Source organism: Gopherus flavomarginatus, chromosome 2, assembly GCF_025201925.1.
Source record: "Gopherus flavomarginatus isolate rGopFla2 chromosome 2, rGopFla2.mat.asm, whole genome shotgun sequence".
Classification (NCBI taxonomy): Eukaryota; Metazoa; Chordata; order Testudines; family Testudinidae; genus Gopherus; species Gopherus flavomarginatus.
In genome coordinates this window covers 102181102-102200250 of record NC_066618.1, presented here as the reverse complement: position 1 = coordinate 102200250, position 19149 = coordinate 102181102, and the positions used below count along the sequence as shown (strand labels likewise).

At 38.4% G+C, this 19149-nt stretch overlaps 1 protein-coding gene and 1 long non-coding RNA gene across 2 annotated transcripts in view; one reads left to right on the top strand and one right to left on the bottom strand.

Annotated features, from left to right (window-relative positions):
• LOC127043773 (uncharacterized) overlaps positions 1–19149 on the top strand; it is a 489959-nt gene that overhangs the window by 101370 nt on the left and 369440 nt on the right. The gene's annotated exons all lie outside the window — the stretch shown is intronic.
• Positions 1533–19149, bottom strand: part of CUL1 (cullin 1) — a 95254-nt gene continuing 77637 nt past the window's right edge. The window contains exons 10-22 of the mRNA XM_050937695.1: positions 17245–17352; positions 17050–17156; positions 16667–16715; positions 16069–16200; positions 14885–15002; positions 13301–13377; positions 12284–12415; positions 9586–9678; positions 7968–8015; positions 7803–7885; positions 5131–5236; positions 2730–2843; positions 1533–2162 (exon numbers count right to left, since the gene is read on the bottom strand). Of these exons, the coding sequence (XP_050793652.1) occupies positions 2082–2162; positions 2730–2843; positions 5131–5236; positions 7803–7885; positions 7968–8015; positions 9586–9678; positions 12284–12415; positions 13301–13377; positions 14885–15002; positions 16069–16200; positions 16667–16715; positions 17050–17156; positions 17245–17352 (1248 nt within the window). The 3' untranslated portion in view covers positions 1533–2081. The remainder of the gene's footprint in view (positions 2163–2729; positions 2844–5130; positions 5237–7802; positions 7886–7967; positions 8016–9585; positions 9679–12283; positions 12416–13300; positions 13378–14884; positions 15003–16068; positions 16201–16666; positions 16716–17049; positions 17157–17244; positions 17353–19149) is intronic.

Genomic DNA, 19149 nt, shown 5'->3' with positions numbered 1-19149 from the left:
CTCTCACCTTCTATGGGTCATCTTAATTATCACTTCAAAAGTTTTTTTTTCTCCTGCTGACAGACAATAGGTCATCTCAATTGATTAGACTCTTCCTGTTGGTATGCATACTTCCACCTTTTCATGTTCTCTGTATGTATAAATATCTCTTGTCTGTGTGTTCCATTCTATGCATCTGAAGAAGTGAGCTCTAGCTCATGGAAGCTCATGCTGAAATAAATTTGTTAGTCTCTAAGGTGCCACAAGTACTCCTGTTATTTCTGGCATTGTAAGCATTTTCTCCCCCCTCCATTTCTAGTTGGAAGAAGGACTAAAGTGCTGACTGTTCTCCAGAAACATTTTTGAATGAGCCTAACCCAAAACAACCACCACATACTTCCACTCCATGGCCTGCAAACAAGTCAGTGCATCAAAAATGCAACACTTTAAACCTGGCAAAAAAAATAACCAGAGAACATTCCTCAACTACAAATGGCATTCACCACCTCACACCAGGGTTTGTTTTATTGTAAGGGCAGACTGCAGTGTTGACATAGGCTTAGTAGCAGCATGTGCACATCTTAGAGATAGTTGTGATACAAGACAATTTTAGCTCACTTGTAACAGCTCTGCACAATTCACTAAGGTATAGTCATTTTTGCCACTTTTTCTTCTTTATCTGGCACATTTTTGTTAAGCCTTCACTAGGGCAAAGCAGCAGTGCTTTCGACAAAGCAAAACCAGAACAGTTTTATCCCCTCTAAATGCTTCAAATCTAGAAGATGCAGAGTTGTCAAGACAATCTCCTGACACATCTTTGTTAGCCACCTTTCTTCGCTTCCCATAAGCGCTGTGAAGCAATGGTTATTGCTAAGAAAACAACGCTATGGTGTGTCTACATTGCCGAGTGCAGAAGGTGCACCCAAAAAATCAAGATGGAGCTTCTGCTCACAATGAGGACTTGGAAACACATACTAAGGGCAAGAATTTATTTTCCATTTGTAGAGATAGTGAGTACAGAACTCCCACCATTAGAAAACAAGGTTTTGGCTGTATTGCATTTTAATCAGGCTTCCACAGCCAGGAGATTACGTAAGTTTAAAGAAACAATGCTGTAGATGTTAGAACTATAGTCCTCTTATTCCAAGAGGAAAAAAGATTTTGCTAAATGTTACCAACACACATCCCCAGATTCAAAACTAAAGCATTTATTCCCATTAAATACCTAATTTAATAATAGTTTTGTCTGTGGGAATGTGCATCCAAAATGTATCACTATGCTATTCCTAAAAGTGACATGATTAATCTTGGCCAAAAATATTACCTGACAGCATAAGTAGATGAATTTAGTTTCTGTTGTATCCATTTTGAGAGAGTCTGAAACTCAAATGCCAAAAGATTGTTGCATATCTTCCAAGTATCTGCTATTTATCTTAAATTCAGTGCACACTTCTCCCCCCAAAAGCCACAACTACAGAACGATTTTTCAATCCAATGATGTGTTTTGCTTGAATCACAGGGAAAGGAAAGAAAGCAAAACTAACAAATTACTGTAGCTTTCATAATCATTATACCTTTTATTTACATTTAGAAAGTAGTGAAACTTACTTAAAACAATAAAACCAAATGCAACTTGTACAGAAATCTTTTAATTTTTTTTATTTATCACATTAAAAAATGAAACACACTATACAAATGGTTTTTCATAGCAGATTACACATAGGTCCATTCAGACTCGCTCTCAAAGTGCTGCCGACATTTCTAAGTGCCGCCTGTGGGGGCAGCTATTTATCATATAGCCAATGTATTGATTTAAATGCAGTAGCATGCAACCCTTAGTGGAGAAGGGTTTGATTCCTCTCTGTTCTTAAATTAGGTTAAATGGCATTGGTGTCCATATTTACATTCTTGAAATGTATCAATCCTGAGCAGTTCCGATGTAAATCTGAGACTGGCTGATGGGAGTCCTGGTCTCAGTTATTAAAAAGGGAGGTCCAAACGGCAGCAGACTGGCCGCTATGAAGTTCAGTTGTTTTCATTCTTTCCATCACATAACTATTTGCTGAGCATCTCACACAGTCAGACAACTGCTAATAAAAATGCTAAGCCAAGTAACTGTAGGTGTCCTTCTCACCATCCACACGCTCCAAGTACTCCTTCTCAATCAGAATGTCAATGCATTTCTGTAGGGGAGACGTGGAAAGGCAGGGAGTGCGTTTCATAAAACAAACCCCAGGCAGGCACTTTGAAACAGATATTTTAAAAGACTTCTCCTGAATACTAGCATTAAAACTATTTAGCAGGGAAATGGCATAAATAACAGGCCATTTAAACTATGGCAATTTACTCTACAGTTTTGACCATGCCCAGAAGAGGCCACTCACAAACATCATTCAATGGAATAAAGGTGACTTGAGACAGTCAGTTCCCTGGGAGACTAATAAACATTATTATTCTGTAAGTGAGCAATAAAATAATTAAACTAAGATGTATCTGGTTCCTTTATTCTGACAACTGTATGATTATTTTACAATTCACACTCCAGTATGCTTATTGGCACATGATGAACTCTTATTATTTAGCCTCACCATACCAAAATACTTGGAGAAACTATAAGAGAATAATTAAATGTTTCCTACTTAAAAGTTTAATAGCTCAATAACTTATTTCTTTAATCTTTCTAAAAGCAGTCCATTAACTCAGACGCTTGTTTAAAACAATTAAGATCCATTATTGCTGTTCTGACGTACCTTAATTACTGGAACTCGTGGTTTGAATCTCGAGGACAGCTGAGTTAGAACTTCTCCAAGCAACTGCTGGTGTTTTAGAACCTTTCTCATTTTCATAATTCTCACAATAGCAGCCTAAATAGCAAAGTAGAAATAGACCTTCTTAGGAAGATACAATTTGCCATTCTGGATCAAGCCAGTGGTTCCCAAACTTTTCACTAAGACAACCTAGCAACTCCATTTTGTCTCCTTCTGAGACCCCTCCAGGGTCCAAATTTGTTGGGGGAGGGTGGGAGCAAAATCATAGGCCATTGTCCTCCTCCTCCTCACCCAGCCAAGGACACCAACCAACCACTCACAGCAGCACTCTCCACTGCAACCATGACCTTGTCTCAGTGCAGCACAGTAGCGGCTCCTCCCTATGGGGATTGCATAGGGTTACCAACCTTCCCCGTTTAGCCGAGAGTCTCCTGGAATCAGACCCGATCTCCCAGAGGCTACTGATGCCAAACCGGGAGATTAAGTCCAGAGGCACAGCGGGGCTACAGCTCCCTGCCTACTCTGGCACTGCGCCGCTCTCAGAAGCGGATGGCACGTACCTGCGACCCCGGGGGGGAAAGCGGGGCTGGTTGGTTCTGCACACCTCAAGTGCAGATGGGAACCGTGGGAGCAGTGCCTGCGGGCAGAGGCAGTGCATGGAGACCCCTGCCCTCCCCACCTAGGAGCCGCTGTTAGAGGGTGTGTTGGTCACTTTCAGGAGCTGCCCAAGGCAAGCATTGCTCCATGCACCCCAAACTCCCTCCCAGAGCCCAACCCCAACCCCCGGCTCGGCCTGGAACCCCCTCCCACACTCCAAACCCCTCAGCCCAGTGAAAGTGAGTGAGGGGGGGGAGAGCAAGTGACAGAGGGAGGGAGGGGCAGGGCAATGGTGTTTCGGTTTGTGCAATTAGATAGTTGGCAACCATAGGATTGCAACGTAACATATGGGGTCACAGAGCTGCTCAGGTTTGGCCCAGCCTCTCCTCTGTCATAACAGAGGGGTGGCTGAGCCAAATTAGGGAAAGCAGCGTTTCACCAGATGGCAACACCTGGAGCTGGGCCCAGTCCTACAGGACAAAAGAGTCACCCCTGAGCAGTAGGCTCACTCTCCAACACACACTCCCCCTTGGGGGCCTCTCTGCACCAGGCTCACAACTCATCTAGCACCTTCCTGTGACTTGCTGTTTGGGAAACACTGTCTTCAGAGCTTTATCATGCCTCTACCAGTGGCTGGTATCTGCTAACGAAAAGGGGGACGAAAGCATTGACCAGTGGGGCAACGAGAGGCAATGCGTAATACACACAGAGTTCTTACCGAGAACTTTCAGAGTGTCTGATTAAAACAGTCAACACTCACCATAAGCCTGTTCTTAGGCACGTAAGAATCTACATGATTACAAATGGCTTTGCATAAGCCAGGCTTAGTAATGGACATCAATGGCAACATCAGCCAGAACACTGTCAGACAAGCAGCCTATTGAATTAATCTATTTCACTTCAAAATGAGGCTCACACTTAGCGCCAATGCAACTTTTTCCTCTGCTGGTGGATTTGGAGTGACAGTTGGTACAATACAAGCCAACTCCACTGTGATCATCTAAATCTGAACAACATTCTGAAGTTTACATCTCATCTAGATGTCCAACAAAATCAGTGTCTGAATCCCCGGGACCTAAACACTCCTTACTATTCTGTTCAATGTCAGCAACAATGAAAAGCCAGCCCCCTACATGTTCTACGCATAAAAGCTATATATCTGAAAATCCTGTTATGTGTCTTTTGTTTCACCCAGGAATATCACATTATTGTGTTCTTTTAGGCATAAATATAGAAAAGCAAGATTCTGCAATATTTTCATGAAAAGTATTGAAGAGTTATGAGATTTAGTTCATGGGCTAAAGTATATTCAGACTCATAGACTAAGGCCAGATGGTACCACTGTGATCATTTAGTCTGACCTCCTGCATACCACAGGCCACAGGACCTGACCCACCCACTCCTGTAATGCACCTAACCTCTGGCTGAGTTACTGAAGTCCTCAAATCATGATTTAAAGACTTCATGTTAAAAGAATCCACCATTTTGTCTAGCTAAACCAGCAACTGACCCATGTTCCATGCTGCAGAGGAAGGCAACTCCCCACCCGAGGTCTCTACCAATATGACCTGGGGGAAAACTCCTTCCTGAGTCCAAATATGGCCATCAATTAGATCCTGAGTATGTGGGCAAGACCCACCAGCCAGACACCTGGCAAAGAATTCACTGCAGTAACCCAGAGCCATTTAGTGTCCTATCTCCGGCAGTTGGGGATATATGGTACTAGCAGTCGCAGATTGCCTACAATGGCACATGGTTGATCTCATCTCACTACTATCCAACCCACCTGAATCAGTAGTTTCCTGTCTTCCTCTATATTTTTGTGTGTAGTTTCCTGCTCCTGCTTCTGCTCAGTCTTCATTGGCACATTGATGTTTACCCTCAATTTTTTGCTGCCAGGAAAGGGAAGTTAAGTAAATAATTAGCCTAATTTCAAAAAAAAAATTTGAGTGGAAAGTTAGGAATATCTGATTGCCCCGTCCATTTCCAGATCTACAAAAAGAACAAATTCCTCCCATTTGCTCCCAACACAGCTTTTCTTATTTAGTGACATGCGAATAGTCCCACGTTTGGACAAATCCTGGTACAAAAGCACACACTTAAATTGGGAGAACCTGAACATTTAGATTAAGTTTTGAGTCTTCTTTTAAGTAGAAAACCAAAATAGATCTCAAATTATGGTTTTGTTTTAAAAATAACTAAGATAAAATATAATGCTTGAAACACTGGAATTATGATCACAAAAGGATAATAAAAACTACTTGTGCATTTGACTGCCAACGGAGTACAGACTTTAAAACTTAAAAGGAACTTATATCTAGGGGAGAAAAAAAGATTTATCTGCATTACTCAATTCTAAAGTTCATTTATTTTTACCATTCGTATTTGTTCACTATTTACATTTTACTTAGCATGGGACCCAAAACTGCAATTGCATACTCCTGTGTAGATCCTGGCACCCATGTGAAACCCTACTGAAGTCATTATGGGTCCATCCATACAGATCAGGGCCTTAAACAGTACAACTCTATATGCCAGTTTCACTTTCTGGTCCTCACCAACTACTAGCACAATGCATATGAGAGAGAGTTTGATACTGCAGGAAAATTCACACATTAAAAACTTTAACAATAAAAACTCAAAACAAAACTTCTATTCGTATTAAATTTGCCTAAAGATAAAACATACAAAGCTTAAGATTTGTTCTGAGAACCCAGAATAACATTTTCAAAAGAGCCAAAACCCTATTTTCAAGAGTCACTTGGGTACTCTAAGTCTCATTGAAAATGAGGCTTGTAAGTTACTTTTAAAAGCAGAATTTTGAAAATTTACCATTTAATCTTCCTCAAGAACAAGCTGTGAACAGTTTGGATTATTGTTTATTTACCAGATCAACTGCAATTAGTTATCCCACAGACTTTTGGCCTCATTTGGAGTGTTGCCTCTAGTGAGAGAGAAATGCAATTGATGCTGCACTCCAATTCTATGAGCGTACACATGGGACAACAGGGAATTACAACATTTAGGAGAAAAGTCAGTAAGTTATTACATTCTGATCCTAGTGAGGAGAGAATGAATTTTGGATTTTTTCCCTCATAATAATGTTAATTAATTTGTCTCAAGTATAGATATTGTTGCAATTACACATTTGTATGTTTTTTGAAGATTGGTATAAATCCTGACCCCAAAAAACCAATATTGCAGTTTGATATTTTTCAAATAAGCCATATTTATAAACGTTCCTGTGAATCCACTGCACTGTTGAAAACAGAATTTTACCAATTTAACTGTTTTGAAATTCAAACAAAAGAAGTGGTTGATTTGTAAAGGAGAGTATAAAAAAAGATAGCGAACATTATATTAAATAAAGCAAAACAGATGGAAATATACCCAGTGTTAAAGAACACTGAACAAGGATGACCATGTTATCTGCTGATCACATTGCTAGTTATTACCATTCCACATTTAAAATAAGTAACATTATTTCAGAACACTAGACTATAGAATTTGTAAATCTGATATGGCTACAATTACATGTAAATATGAGGTTACTTCTAGACAAAGCATAACAATAACATCAGTGTTGCCAACACCAAATAATATAATGTTTATGAATTCTTGTTAGAGAGAATACTCAGCCCTCTAGTTTGTTTGGAACAACCCTCTAGCTGAGATATGGAAGAAAGGAAAAAGATTAAATACAAGGGAGGATTTCTAAATAAAAATTTAATTCATTTCAGTTATTTCATTTCACACAAAAGGTGGTTTATTTAATAGAATGTGGATAAAGTTACATGCGCTACACTAAAAGGTTTCTTAAATAAACCATCATCATCAGTATGAAATACATAACTGAGATTAGGCCTACCCTTCAGCTAAGCACACAACGCTACTGTGCTGTAAGTAGTTTGAGACATATAGCTATAAAAATGGCACTGAAATAACAAGAGCTAACAGAAAGACACTGCAAAGAGAATCTTAGTTTTTAAGGCACTTAAGAGCTCAAAATCTCTAAAGCATAATGATTTTTTTCAGCGGCTGTTTTTAATGGCCAGGAGCTTAAAACTTTGGATTTGGTGTTTTTGTCTTTTTTTTTAAATGAATAAGACCCCTTTAAATGTAATTTATTTACTTGGCATGTGTAAGTCAGGACCAATGGGAAAAAAACGCAGTGATGGCACGCCAGCCAAATGTGTCTATGTGATCAAAGTCTAACTAAATTAAACCAGATTTTACTGTGCCCCAGTGACTAGCAAGAATCAAGAGTTGAAGATGTGAGAGTATGTTTACTGATACTGCTGGTGAGTGCCATTCCGTTTGCTTTATAGACCCATTAGAATGCTTGCTCAACCATAGCTATAGCATTGCTAAAGTGACACTATAAATAGCAGGAGCTTCAGAGTAACAGATTGTTACCATTTATACACAACTGGTTTATACTATTAGATTTTTTCTTACTTTTTGTAACCAAGATAGAGTTTTATTAAGGTATCTGGCTTCAATTCCACCTCATCCACATTTGCATTTTCATCTTCCAAAACCTACAAGAAACAAAAAAATTATTACATATTTGCTATAATGTTTTTCTGTAAATTAAATATGCAAGAAAGCAAAAGAACTTACCAATAACTTTGACTTCAGTAAGATCTGTAGAACTTGTGCCAAGATATCCTACAAGTTACAGGAGAAATTATCAATGCAAACTTAAAATACATTTTTCTTTCAAATGTCCACTGAATTTTGACATTGAGTTATAACAAAATAATTGAAAGGCTCTGCATACTATTCAACTGAAAGGTCCTGCATACTGGAAGTATTCAAATTTCATTTTTCATAGCTACAAAAATACGAACTGCAAGCAGAACTGAAAAAAATCACCAACAGGTACACAAAACTTGCAAAAGTACAAAATGTCGAGCATTCAGGCAGTGAATTAACAATTGAGAAATACCACAGAAGCTTATGGGAAATATTAACAACTTTTCATTTTAGAGTATTAAAGACAAAGAATTCCACTTTAGCATGAACCCAATATAGATTTTCCCTTTTCTTGTGCCAGACTACTCTGAGGTTCCTCAAACAGGCCAATTTCAAAGAACAGTTCTTTCCAATTACCCCTTTAATGATTCTTTTCCCCACTAAATGGTGCTGACATGCAGCAAAGCATCTATCCGAAGACTATTACATTCATGCTGAGTAAGAACTCAGAAAGTCCACCATGGCAGATGTCTGAATATTTTTCAGACCTTATCTACACTGGGGCTTTTTTTCGATTACAAACACTGGAGGCCAGTCCCTGAGGAAGCCGCACCAGTGTATATCTCCTGTATAGACATGGAAGCTGCTATTTTCCCTGCTGAAAGTGAACTCAGTTTGAAGCAGATGGATGCTCCATCCATGCAAATAGCAGCTTTATCTGTTTACAACTATGGGTTTGCAATGGGTGCAGCTACATTGGTGTCTGACAATGTCCATAACAGAGGCAATTCCCCAATGCGGACACCACCTACGAATTTTCTATGAAGCATCCAAAACTCTAATTTGTATTCGCAGATTTATTCTCTCTTCGGCAGGTCACTTAAGTTTGCTGACCATGGATAATGATTTTCCCCCGACATGCCTTAGAAGACCTCACACGAGCCTATTCAAAAGACACACACCTGGTTTTTAACAGTTGAGGTACAGAGTCTGCTTTTGAAGAAACAGTAGCGAACTGCCTCTCCAAGTAAAACACACACTTAGCCAATGCACCTATATTCTCAACGTGTTCATGTTCTTAATCTTTCAGGATATCAAACAGATGGGAAATTCTAGGAACCTGATAATAAAGGGAGACCCTCACCTTTCCCAAAACAGAAGTTTTAAAATAAAAATACATGCACTAGAAAACCAATGACTAATTACAGCAGCAAAGGAGGGAGGCACAGAGTAATATAATTCTAAAGGATTCAGCATAGTGATCAGTGAGAGAGTTTCTACACTTCAAGATTTGCTAGAAACCTCAGAAATAAAACCTAGAAGACGTTATGATTACTGGAAACTGAACAGGAAGGTAAGTTGACCAACAAAGCAGCAACAACTGCTACTGCAAGAACAAAAACTAACATTTGAGTCAAAGGGATCTCACCTCCTGCTCCCCTTTTCAGGACAGCAATAAGTGTGCTGAACCCCATGAAAAGAGACAACACATTGCAGAGGTAACATAAAACTAGTGTAATACAATACATAATTAAGACACTACCATTTTTATCTGAGTACTGTCTGTCAGCTGTTGAACAGTATAGGCGTCTTCTGTGTTGTACTGTAGTAGGATAGCCATCTGGAACGTTGATGCCTTCCAGACCCCCAAAAAAGAAAAGAAAGGCCAAATATAAAATCTAAGTGAAAATATGCATAACTTGAATGTGAATTTGAACTTGACTGCCTTGGAAAATTCACCAATCATGAACACAAACACAGAGACACACAAACACTCCCCCACCCAAACTAAACTGAAACCTTGATGAAGTCTGATAGATTAAACAGTTATGGCTAGGCAAAAAAAAAGGGTTCATAATACTCAATTTGAAAGATTCATCGCTTTAAAAAAGTGAATATGTAAAGTACGGTACTTTTAAATGATCCTTCGTATCCAAGCCCACCATTTCTTCTCTGCTATTAAACAGCATTCAAATGGATGTTTAAGCAAAAATCTAGTTCTCAAAGATGTACTATTTTTAAAAAATGGGAGCTAAGGACTTTTTTGGAAAGAGTCTGAATAAATTTTCCTCTATGCCTAAATACAATGAGAAAACAAATAGGCATAATGTTTGCAGCACAACTAAAAACAGTGAGACATATTCATGCCTTCAGATATGTCTACACAACACAAACGTCAATGAGAGTTGTACGTGTGAACGATAACTGAGAACTGAAAAATTAGGCTCACATTTTCATATTACGCTCTTTAAAGAGCTTCATGGAACTGCCAATAAAACATATGATTTGCTATTTAAAATGGGAGATAAATCTTCACACCCAGAACCTTAAATGGAATCATTACGCAATGCAGCAAGTCTCTCTGTAAGATATTTCGCATGCACCCACCTTTGTATTACCAACGTTCCAGTATGCTTTAAATACAAATCTTAAGACTGTGACCAGTTGAACTACTTGCAGACAGTTCCTTCCGTGTATCGTGGTGACAAAACTGTAGCTCTCTTTTTACCCATACATTTTCTGATTTCAAAATATTCCCCCTCAATTTGTTACCCAATTATAAGTATTTTCCATTTTATCCTTAATGTAAAACCTAGACACTGACTATTGGATTTCACTACATGACATTAGAAACATTTTACATACAACTGTAGATGAGAATAATTTCATCAAGGCCTATGGGTAAGTACCCTGTAGTTCATAAACACACCTACGGTTTGTTCAAGTTTATCACCAGTAGTATTAACAATATAAATGTACATTAAATGCATAAGTTCAATAGTCTGAGTAAGGTATTTGAGAAGGCAAAAGTCTCAATTTATTTTAGATACTCAGATAAAAGACCTGATCCCACACACAGTTATGCACACACGTAGTTTTAAAGTCAACTGGATTACTCACGTGAGTTAAGCAATGTGCATAAATGTTTTTCAGAGTGGCCAGGCGCAATACACACACGTTTTGGGGTCTAACACTATGACCTAGGAATCTGATTTCCCTGCAAGTGTCCAGATACTCATGCTAGCTCTCATGCAGCTGGTGCAAGTATAAATAGCAGTGCAGCCATTACAGCATGAACAGCAGAGGCACAGCTGATCCGTGCCAAGTACACACATGCCTGAAACAGTGGGCTGAACCTTGCCCTCCACTGCCACTACCCATGCTACTGCAGCGACACTGCTACTGGATGAGAGCTAGCAGAATATGTATACATGAGCAGGGGAATCACATCCCAAACTTGTAATGTAGACATAGCCTTAGAGAATTACAGAAATTATTAAATGAATTTAAAATGCTAACGTCAACTCCCATTATATGGCGTTTACTCACTTTGTTTCAGGTGTTCAGACAAGTACAAAATAGAGCTGAACGTACCCTATATTTATATTAGGCTGTTTGTGTGTTGACATAGGTAGTCACCGTTTAATTCAGGACAGAATCTAAGTCAGATTTAGTCCCTCCCCGGAAACCAGAAGCTTACACCATACCGAATAACTTTGGGAGAAAGTGAGTACTCAGCCATTTTAAAAAGGAGTATAAAATAGGTAGTGGGGTTATAAAACTCTTAACCCACTGATCTCACTTTTTTTAAAATACAATTTATCTTCTTACAATGGATACCTCGGGACTGCTGGCACACAAGGATTAAGACAAGCTGGAAAGCTTCTTGAAAAAAAGCAATGGAAAAACTTTTAAGGCCAGATTTTCAAAAAAGCTCAGCACCTATTTAGGCACTAAAATGAAGTGGGAAGGATTTTCAAAGGCAGCCTTTCAAGGTTTTGAGCACTTTAAAATCTGCCTACTTTATTTTTTATGTCTAAGTGGGTGCAGAACTCTTCGGAAAATCTGGCCCTTAAACACTTTAAAAGGAAATGCAGTGATATGCATAATTTTTACATGATTTTCCTTCTCACTGTTTAACCACCTCCGAAGTTTAGAGCTAAAATATATTTCCTAATTTTTTCTCCACAATTGTGCACTGATGTTTTGCTATTGTAGGGATGCTTGTGAAGGCTTGCCTCTTATTTTGAAGATACGTGAAGTATTTATTCTGAAACTTTTCTCCCCAATACACAGAATTACATACATATTTTGTCTGACATATACCAAAAAACAGATCAAGTCAGGGACTTCCAACAGCAAGGTCCCTCTACATAACAGCTTGGAAGAACTCATCACAAAAATGTTTAGACTAGTGAATTATTCACTAAACCTTTCCACTAATACAAGGTTATTCTTACCTGTAATGTGTATCTATTTTTGAAACAGTTGGTAACCAGTTCCCCTTTGGATAGCTGATACAACCAAGTCAATTTTCTTCCACTATGACGACTGGCATAAAAAGCTGTAAATCTCTGATAACTGCGCTCCAACTGTATAAAAAAAATAAATAAAAAGAAAAACATCACTGCATTTTCACACTTTGAAGTGTATTTGAATCTACAGTGTGTAATTCAATCCAGACCATGCTATATGTTAACAAGTCATTTCCAGGGGGGCCCAGATAGAAAATTTTAAAAAAGGTTATTCAGACTTGGATATGAGTTTCCTTTTATGATCAACTTCACTTTAAATGCCATATGGAAAGGAAAAGAAAACAAGCTTATTGCTCTTTTGTTCCTTTGCAAAGTTTTAAGGAGGGCCTTAAAGGTCATTTCCTTTCCCCCCCACTTCTCCTCCCCTACTCATTTGTTAAGTTAGAAATTCAGGTCTTATCTAGCCTGAGGACCAGAGTGACTGGAAAAGCAGTCATGTCATCTCAAGAATCAACAGAATGAAAGCTGAGTAACTGAGAGGGTCAAAGTTTCTTAATAAAAACAAAGAGCTTTAAAAGCATACACCCATTTTATTTTAATGACTACTGAACATTCTGGAGGAAGGCCATCTTGTTTAAAGATTACGAGTGCTCTATGGGTAACAAAGAAGAATTACACATCTCAGACTTTCTCCTTGGGAGGTCCTCCAGCACCATTAGGAAAGACAAGACTTGACATTTCTGATACTTCGAAAATAAAAAAAATAAGCAGGAATAAATATTTCAGGCTCTCTTTATACACCATAAAACAAGAGATTAAAATCTAGGTTTTTTTTATTTGAATAAATCCTTTGCAGGTCACCTTTAACGGAGGCAAAAATGTTCAAGTCATGACATTTTATGTCAGAAAACACTTGGGAATTCATTTTAGGTCATCTTTGAGAAAAATTTAAACTGAAACTTTAGTTTATTTAATAGAAGATTAAAAAGCTTATCACCTCACCTCAGAAGGTAGAGCAAATGTGCAGGACTGTTGAAAGGGCCATGATCCAGAACTGAGAACCTGTATACTGAAATCCACTGGAAAAGAAACGTACATAGATTAACAGGCTAAAAGCTATCTCCCCTTTGGTATTACGGACCTGTCAATGTGCTGTTTGGGAGAGGTCAGCTCAAACAGGAGAGGTTTCTGTGTTGCCTCACCTGACATGGTGATGACACTAATATCAAAAGACAATGGGTAAGTATTACTATTTATAAAACATACTGTTAAAATTAAAGACACTGTGTGAGGCAAAGATAGGGTTGAGAGGTCAGATGTGTACTTACTCAGAATCTAAGTCACAATTCCCTGATATTTGCATGCATTTAATCTCATTCATTACCCTGTTAGCTTTTATTTTCTCTTTTCCAAAAGGAACATTTTCAAAATTAATGCATAACCATTTAATTAAAAAATCTGCTATTGGCAAAAACACAAGTGGCAAATTTATGTTTGTCAATTGCTTTTGAGACTCAGAGTGCATGTATAATGGGGCAAAAAAAAAACCCAACAGCGAGTCTCAAGAGTTCAGGTCAACTGACTCAGGCTTGTGGGACTAATGCTACAGGGATAAAAACAGAAGTGCAGCCACAGGGGCACTGGAAGCGGGAGCTTTGAGGTGGCCATGGCCCCATCACTTTTTACCTGCCTTGAGGATGAGCGACAGGGCAGAGATAAGTGCATGGGGGGCAGGGCCTCAGAAGAAAGAAGCGGAGCAGGGGATGGAGCCATGGAGTGGGTGCCATTTGGCCCCCCCACTTTTAGGCAGATTCTGGTGCTCCTGCGTAGACGCTCTCATTCAGGTTGGAGCCCAGGCGCTGAGACCCAGCAAGGAGGTGTGGATTTCAGAGTCCAGGCTCCAGAACTAGTAGGAACATATACATTCTATTTTTAGCTCTGCTGACCTGAGGTCTGAGACTTTTTTGTGCAGCACAGAAAGACTCTGAGATGCAAGGCAGAAGTGAATACATTATGTATTATAAAATAAAATTATATAAAACCTGAAGTGGGCCTTGCATAACATGGAATGTAATTAAGTAAAAACCAAGTGATAACTCTATCAAGAAGAAACTCAGATTCAGAGGTCTCTGATTTCAAAGCAACAGAACTAAATACTGAGCTAAGGGAAGACCTGTAGTTTTGCAGTACTATTCCTACAAGTCTCCCTGTTTAAGCAATGATTTTGGTCAAAGGAAAAAACATTTAACAAAAACACCAGGCTTCACTTTTAGCAGAGGAGGATACACTATGTTGAATCCTCTCTCTGTAACAGCTAACCCCACTGTGATCTGTGAAACTAAAAGGAACCTGTCCCTATCAGGAAGCATGAGGTGCTGTTTGAAGACAGTGAACAGACCCAAAAAAAGTCTATCCAAGCTGAAGTTTTAATAACTTTAGCTTTAAGTGGCATGCTATATGAATCAAATACATCCCTCATTCAACATCTGGTCATTTCCCCTTGCATCTCTACAATTAAGGGAAGGTGTGGCTAATTTAACAATAACTCAGCTTTTAAGAGAAAGGTTATATTAAATTTATACTTACAATCTAATGGTTCTGAATTTGTCAAGTGCTTTTTAAATTGCTCGTTCAAGTCCTTGCTTACACCAATGTCTTGGAACATCCTCTGAAGTTTAGAGGTGTACTCAAAACCACAAGCTTGCTGTAATTAAAGAGCACAGCTTTGTCTGAAAGACCATGTATTTTGACACGGGGAGAACAAACAGAACAAGAAGAGTTTGGTTTTTTTTTTTTTTTTTTTTGACTGGAATCAATTTTGCTGGAGGAACATATCACAACCTATTTCCTGCATGTCCAAAAATCACTCAAAGTTCTGAACCCATTTAGACAAGTCGTGTTATTTTAACTGCTTTTTCTATAGCTGTTCTGCCACCAAAAATGTGAGATCAACATTTTAAAAATTAAAATAAATCAGCCAGGAAACACTGTCATGAAAATCTACCAGTCTCAACGTCTGGTCTACTTGGTAGCCCTTTATAACAATTTTGAGAACGAAAAGTTACTGACATTTTATTCCCCCTTCAAAGAACTGCATACAAGCAAGCTTTGGCAAGATTGTTGTAAACAGCAGCACAGTTATGCAAAAAAATTATGAACTCAGCTATATTGATTAATGATTCTTTCGCTTATTGCCGATGTCAAATTGCAACACAGAAAAAAATCAACTGTTCTTAAGGCAGTATTCAGGGTTATTGAAAAAAGTGGCAGACTGGGGAGCTGTTTCAGCAGTTGTTTGCTTGGGTAGCAGGCCTGCTTAAAGATCTCATTCCAAAGCAAGACATACTGACTGCAAAGCCATGGGGTCAAAAGACTTGTGAACTTTACATTTTGCATTTTTCTGACCAAAAAATGCATATATGCATCGGTGTGCGTGGAAAGTAACAGTGCCTCCCTAGCCAGTGCTAAGGCCTGGTCTACACTAGGGGGCGGGGTCGATGTAAGATATGCAACTTCAGCTACAGGAATAGTGTAGCTGAAGTCAAAGTATCTTATTTCGACTTACTTCCCTGTCCTCACAGCGCGGGATCGACGGCTGTGGCTCCCCCTGTCGACTCCGCTACCGCCACTCACCCCGGTAGAGTTCCGGAGTCGACCAGAGAGCTTTCAGGGATCGATATATCGCGTCTAAATGAGACACGATATATCGATCCCCGATAAACCGATCGCCACCCGCTGGATAGACATACGCTGAGAAAAGGAAGACTTACCTTGAGTTTGGAGATCATGCTTGCTTCAGCATCATCACTAGCACTGTTCTGGTGTACCAGTCTCTTTGCCAGCATTTTAGCATAGAATTTTTGAAACACATCTTTGTCTTCAATGTACTTGAATACAACCATCTGGAAAAGCCAAAAAACCTTTTTACAAAAGGAACACACCTGAAAATTTTTATCAAATCCAATTTTTAACTTCATTAAAAGTATCATACATTTTAGTGTCAATTATTTAAGAAATGTAAATTAAGTCTTTTTTTTTTTTTTTTACATGTTAACCTTCTGAAATTGTTCAGAAGAGATAAAATGGTTTTACACCATAATACACATTAAAGAGAATGTTGATTCTGTTCAGCTTTCTGAGCTATACTATTGATTGAAGGTTTTTTTTGTTTGGTTGGTTTTTTGTTTTTTGGTTTTTTTTAAAGACTTTGGCAACATTTTTTAAAAACGTTACCAAAAGCTTTAAGCAATGAAATACACAGAATAAAAAGGTGTTGACTGCACATGACCTGCAACCTCCTTGATGACCTTAAAATTATTATAAAATGTAAAAGTTTATGTAGAAGAAAACTCTATTTAAGAATCTTACCACTTGATTGAGTGTATCTTCTAGCTCTGCTTCTTCTGGATTCTTTGAGCTGCAGTCAAAGAAGTGCATTACTGAGCAAATTTATTATTCATAGCTTATGAATACTGTTACAGTCTAGATTCACGACTTGTGAACTGAAACTTAAGTGCAATATGGAATTTTCTTTGGAAAACAATGTTTTTCAAACACGTTCCTATTCAACTTTTTATAGAGACTTTTCAAGCAATTACTGCATTATCTTTTTTGCTTGAATTAAGTATTTCACAACAAATATATTTCTAAAGATGCAATGTGTAATTTCACTTCACAACTATAACAACTAATTTTTTAAACCAAAAAAACCCACTAGAAAACTAATTTTTAACTTTCCCTGTAAAACATACCTTTTCTTTAGCAAGGAATCACAATATCGTGCCAGCAACTCTGGAGATTTACTGGATGACTGAGCCATTTTTGTCACTGCATTATTATTTATAAATCGACCACAAGCCTGCAAATTATACAAGAAAGTCAAAGTTTTGGAAATCCCCTAAATCAGAGTGATCTAATGGTTACCACAGACATTAAACATACATTACCTTATCCAGTGCAGCCACAAAGCCAGCATCATTGTTGAAAGCAGACATGACTAGAGCATTATATTTCTTATGGACATCCAACACTGTCTGTACATACATTTTTGGATCCTGAAAGAGAAAACAGCCTGTTGCTTGCAATCAAACATGTTCAACTTTCTGCAAGTTTCTCCAATGTCTTCTTACGCAGGTTTATAGAGTGAAAGTTTACCAAAAAAAAAAAAGGGTGTGTGTGTGTGTAGGAGATTAGAAGTATTTTTTTAAAAAACAGAAATAGGTTCTAGACTATTAAGAGCATTCAAGTGACAAGGAAAACTTATTCTAGTCATTACTACAGTAACAGATATCTATATGTCCCCTGCTCTGTTTTACCCACATTCTGACACATATTTAATGTAATAGGAGTGTCAGATGATGACCCAGTACATGTTTTAAGAACAATTTCACTGCAGATTTGACAAAACGCAAAGAAGATACCAATGTGAGATTTCTAAAGACAGCTGAAGCGCATTCCAAAATCTGAGAGGGACGAGGTATGAAACATGCTTTCAGAAGTCTTAAAAGAGCAACAGTCTGATGTGTAAACTACAGAACCCGAACCACCAAAAAGAGAAAGTCAGCCTTCTGCTGGTGGCATCTGACTCAGATGATGAAAACAGATGTGCATTGGTGCACACTGTTTTGCACTGTTATCGAGCAGAACCCTTTATCAGCATGCATGCATGTCCCCTGGAATGGTGGTTGAAACATGACGGGACATATGAATCTTTAGTGCATCTGGCACATAAATATCTTGTGATGCCAGCTAAAACGGTGCCACTTGAACACCTGTCCTCACTTTCACGTGACATTGTGAAGAAGAAGAGGGCAGCATTATCTCCTGCAAATGAAAACAAACTTGTTTGTCTGAGTGATTTGCTGAACAAAAAGTAGGACTGAGTGGACTTGCAGGCTCTAAAATTTTACATTGTTTTATTTTTGAATGCAGTTTTTTTTGGTACATAATTCTACATTTGTAAATTCAACTTTTATGATAAAGAGATTGCACTACAGTACTTGTATTAGATGAACTGAAATACAATTTTTTTTACAGTGCAAACACTTGTAATAAAAAATATATAGTGAGCACTGTATACTTTGTATTTTATGTTGAAATTGAAATCAATATATTTGAAAATGTAGAAAACATCAAAAATATTTAAATAAATGGTATTCTATTGATAACAGTGCAATTAATTGTGCAATTAATCTTTTAAATCATGAGATTAATCGAGATTAATTTTTTTAGTCGCTTGACAGCCATAGTTTAAAGTTATTTAAATACTATTTGGTGAGGCAATCTCAACCTCTGTGGATTGAAATCAGGTGCCTCATTACATGATTTCTGTACAAATGCAATTATGATTAATCAGCACTACTTTCTTTACTAAGAAGATTGTACTAGTAAATTGTTGTAGATGGAGGATATGAGAGAGAGATGGGTGAGGCAATATATTCTAACGACCAACTTCTATTGGTGGAAAGCATAAGTTCTTCTTTGAGTGCTTGCTCATATCCATTCCAATTAGGTGTGCGCGCGCCACGTGCAAGTTCGTCGGAGACTTTTTACCCTAGCAACACTTGGTGGGCCAGCAGGTCGCCCCCTGGAGTGGCGCCGGTATGGCACTTGATATATACCCCTGCTGGCCCGCCCGCTCCTCAGTTCCTTCTTACCGCCCGTGTCGGTTGTTGGAACTGCGGAGCACGGCTAGCCGTTTTCCACCTCCCTAGCATTTCACTCTTCTACATTTTGGACTACGTATGGTCTCTCAAGCAACAGGGCTTGGTGATCTCCTCTCTGCGCGTCCATCTCGTGGCTATATCCACCTTCCATCCAGGTGAGGCTGCCAAGTCTGTGTTTTCCCACCC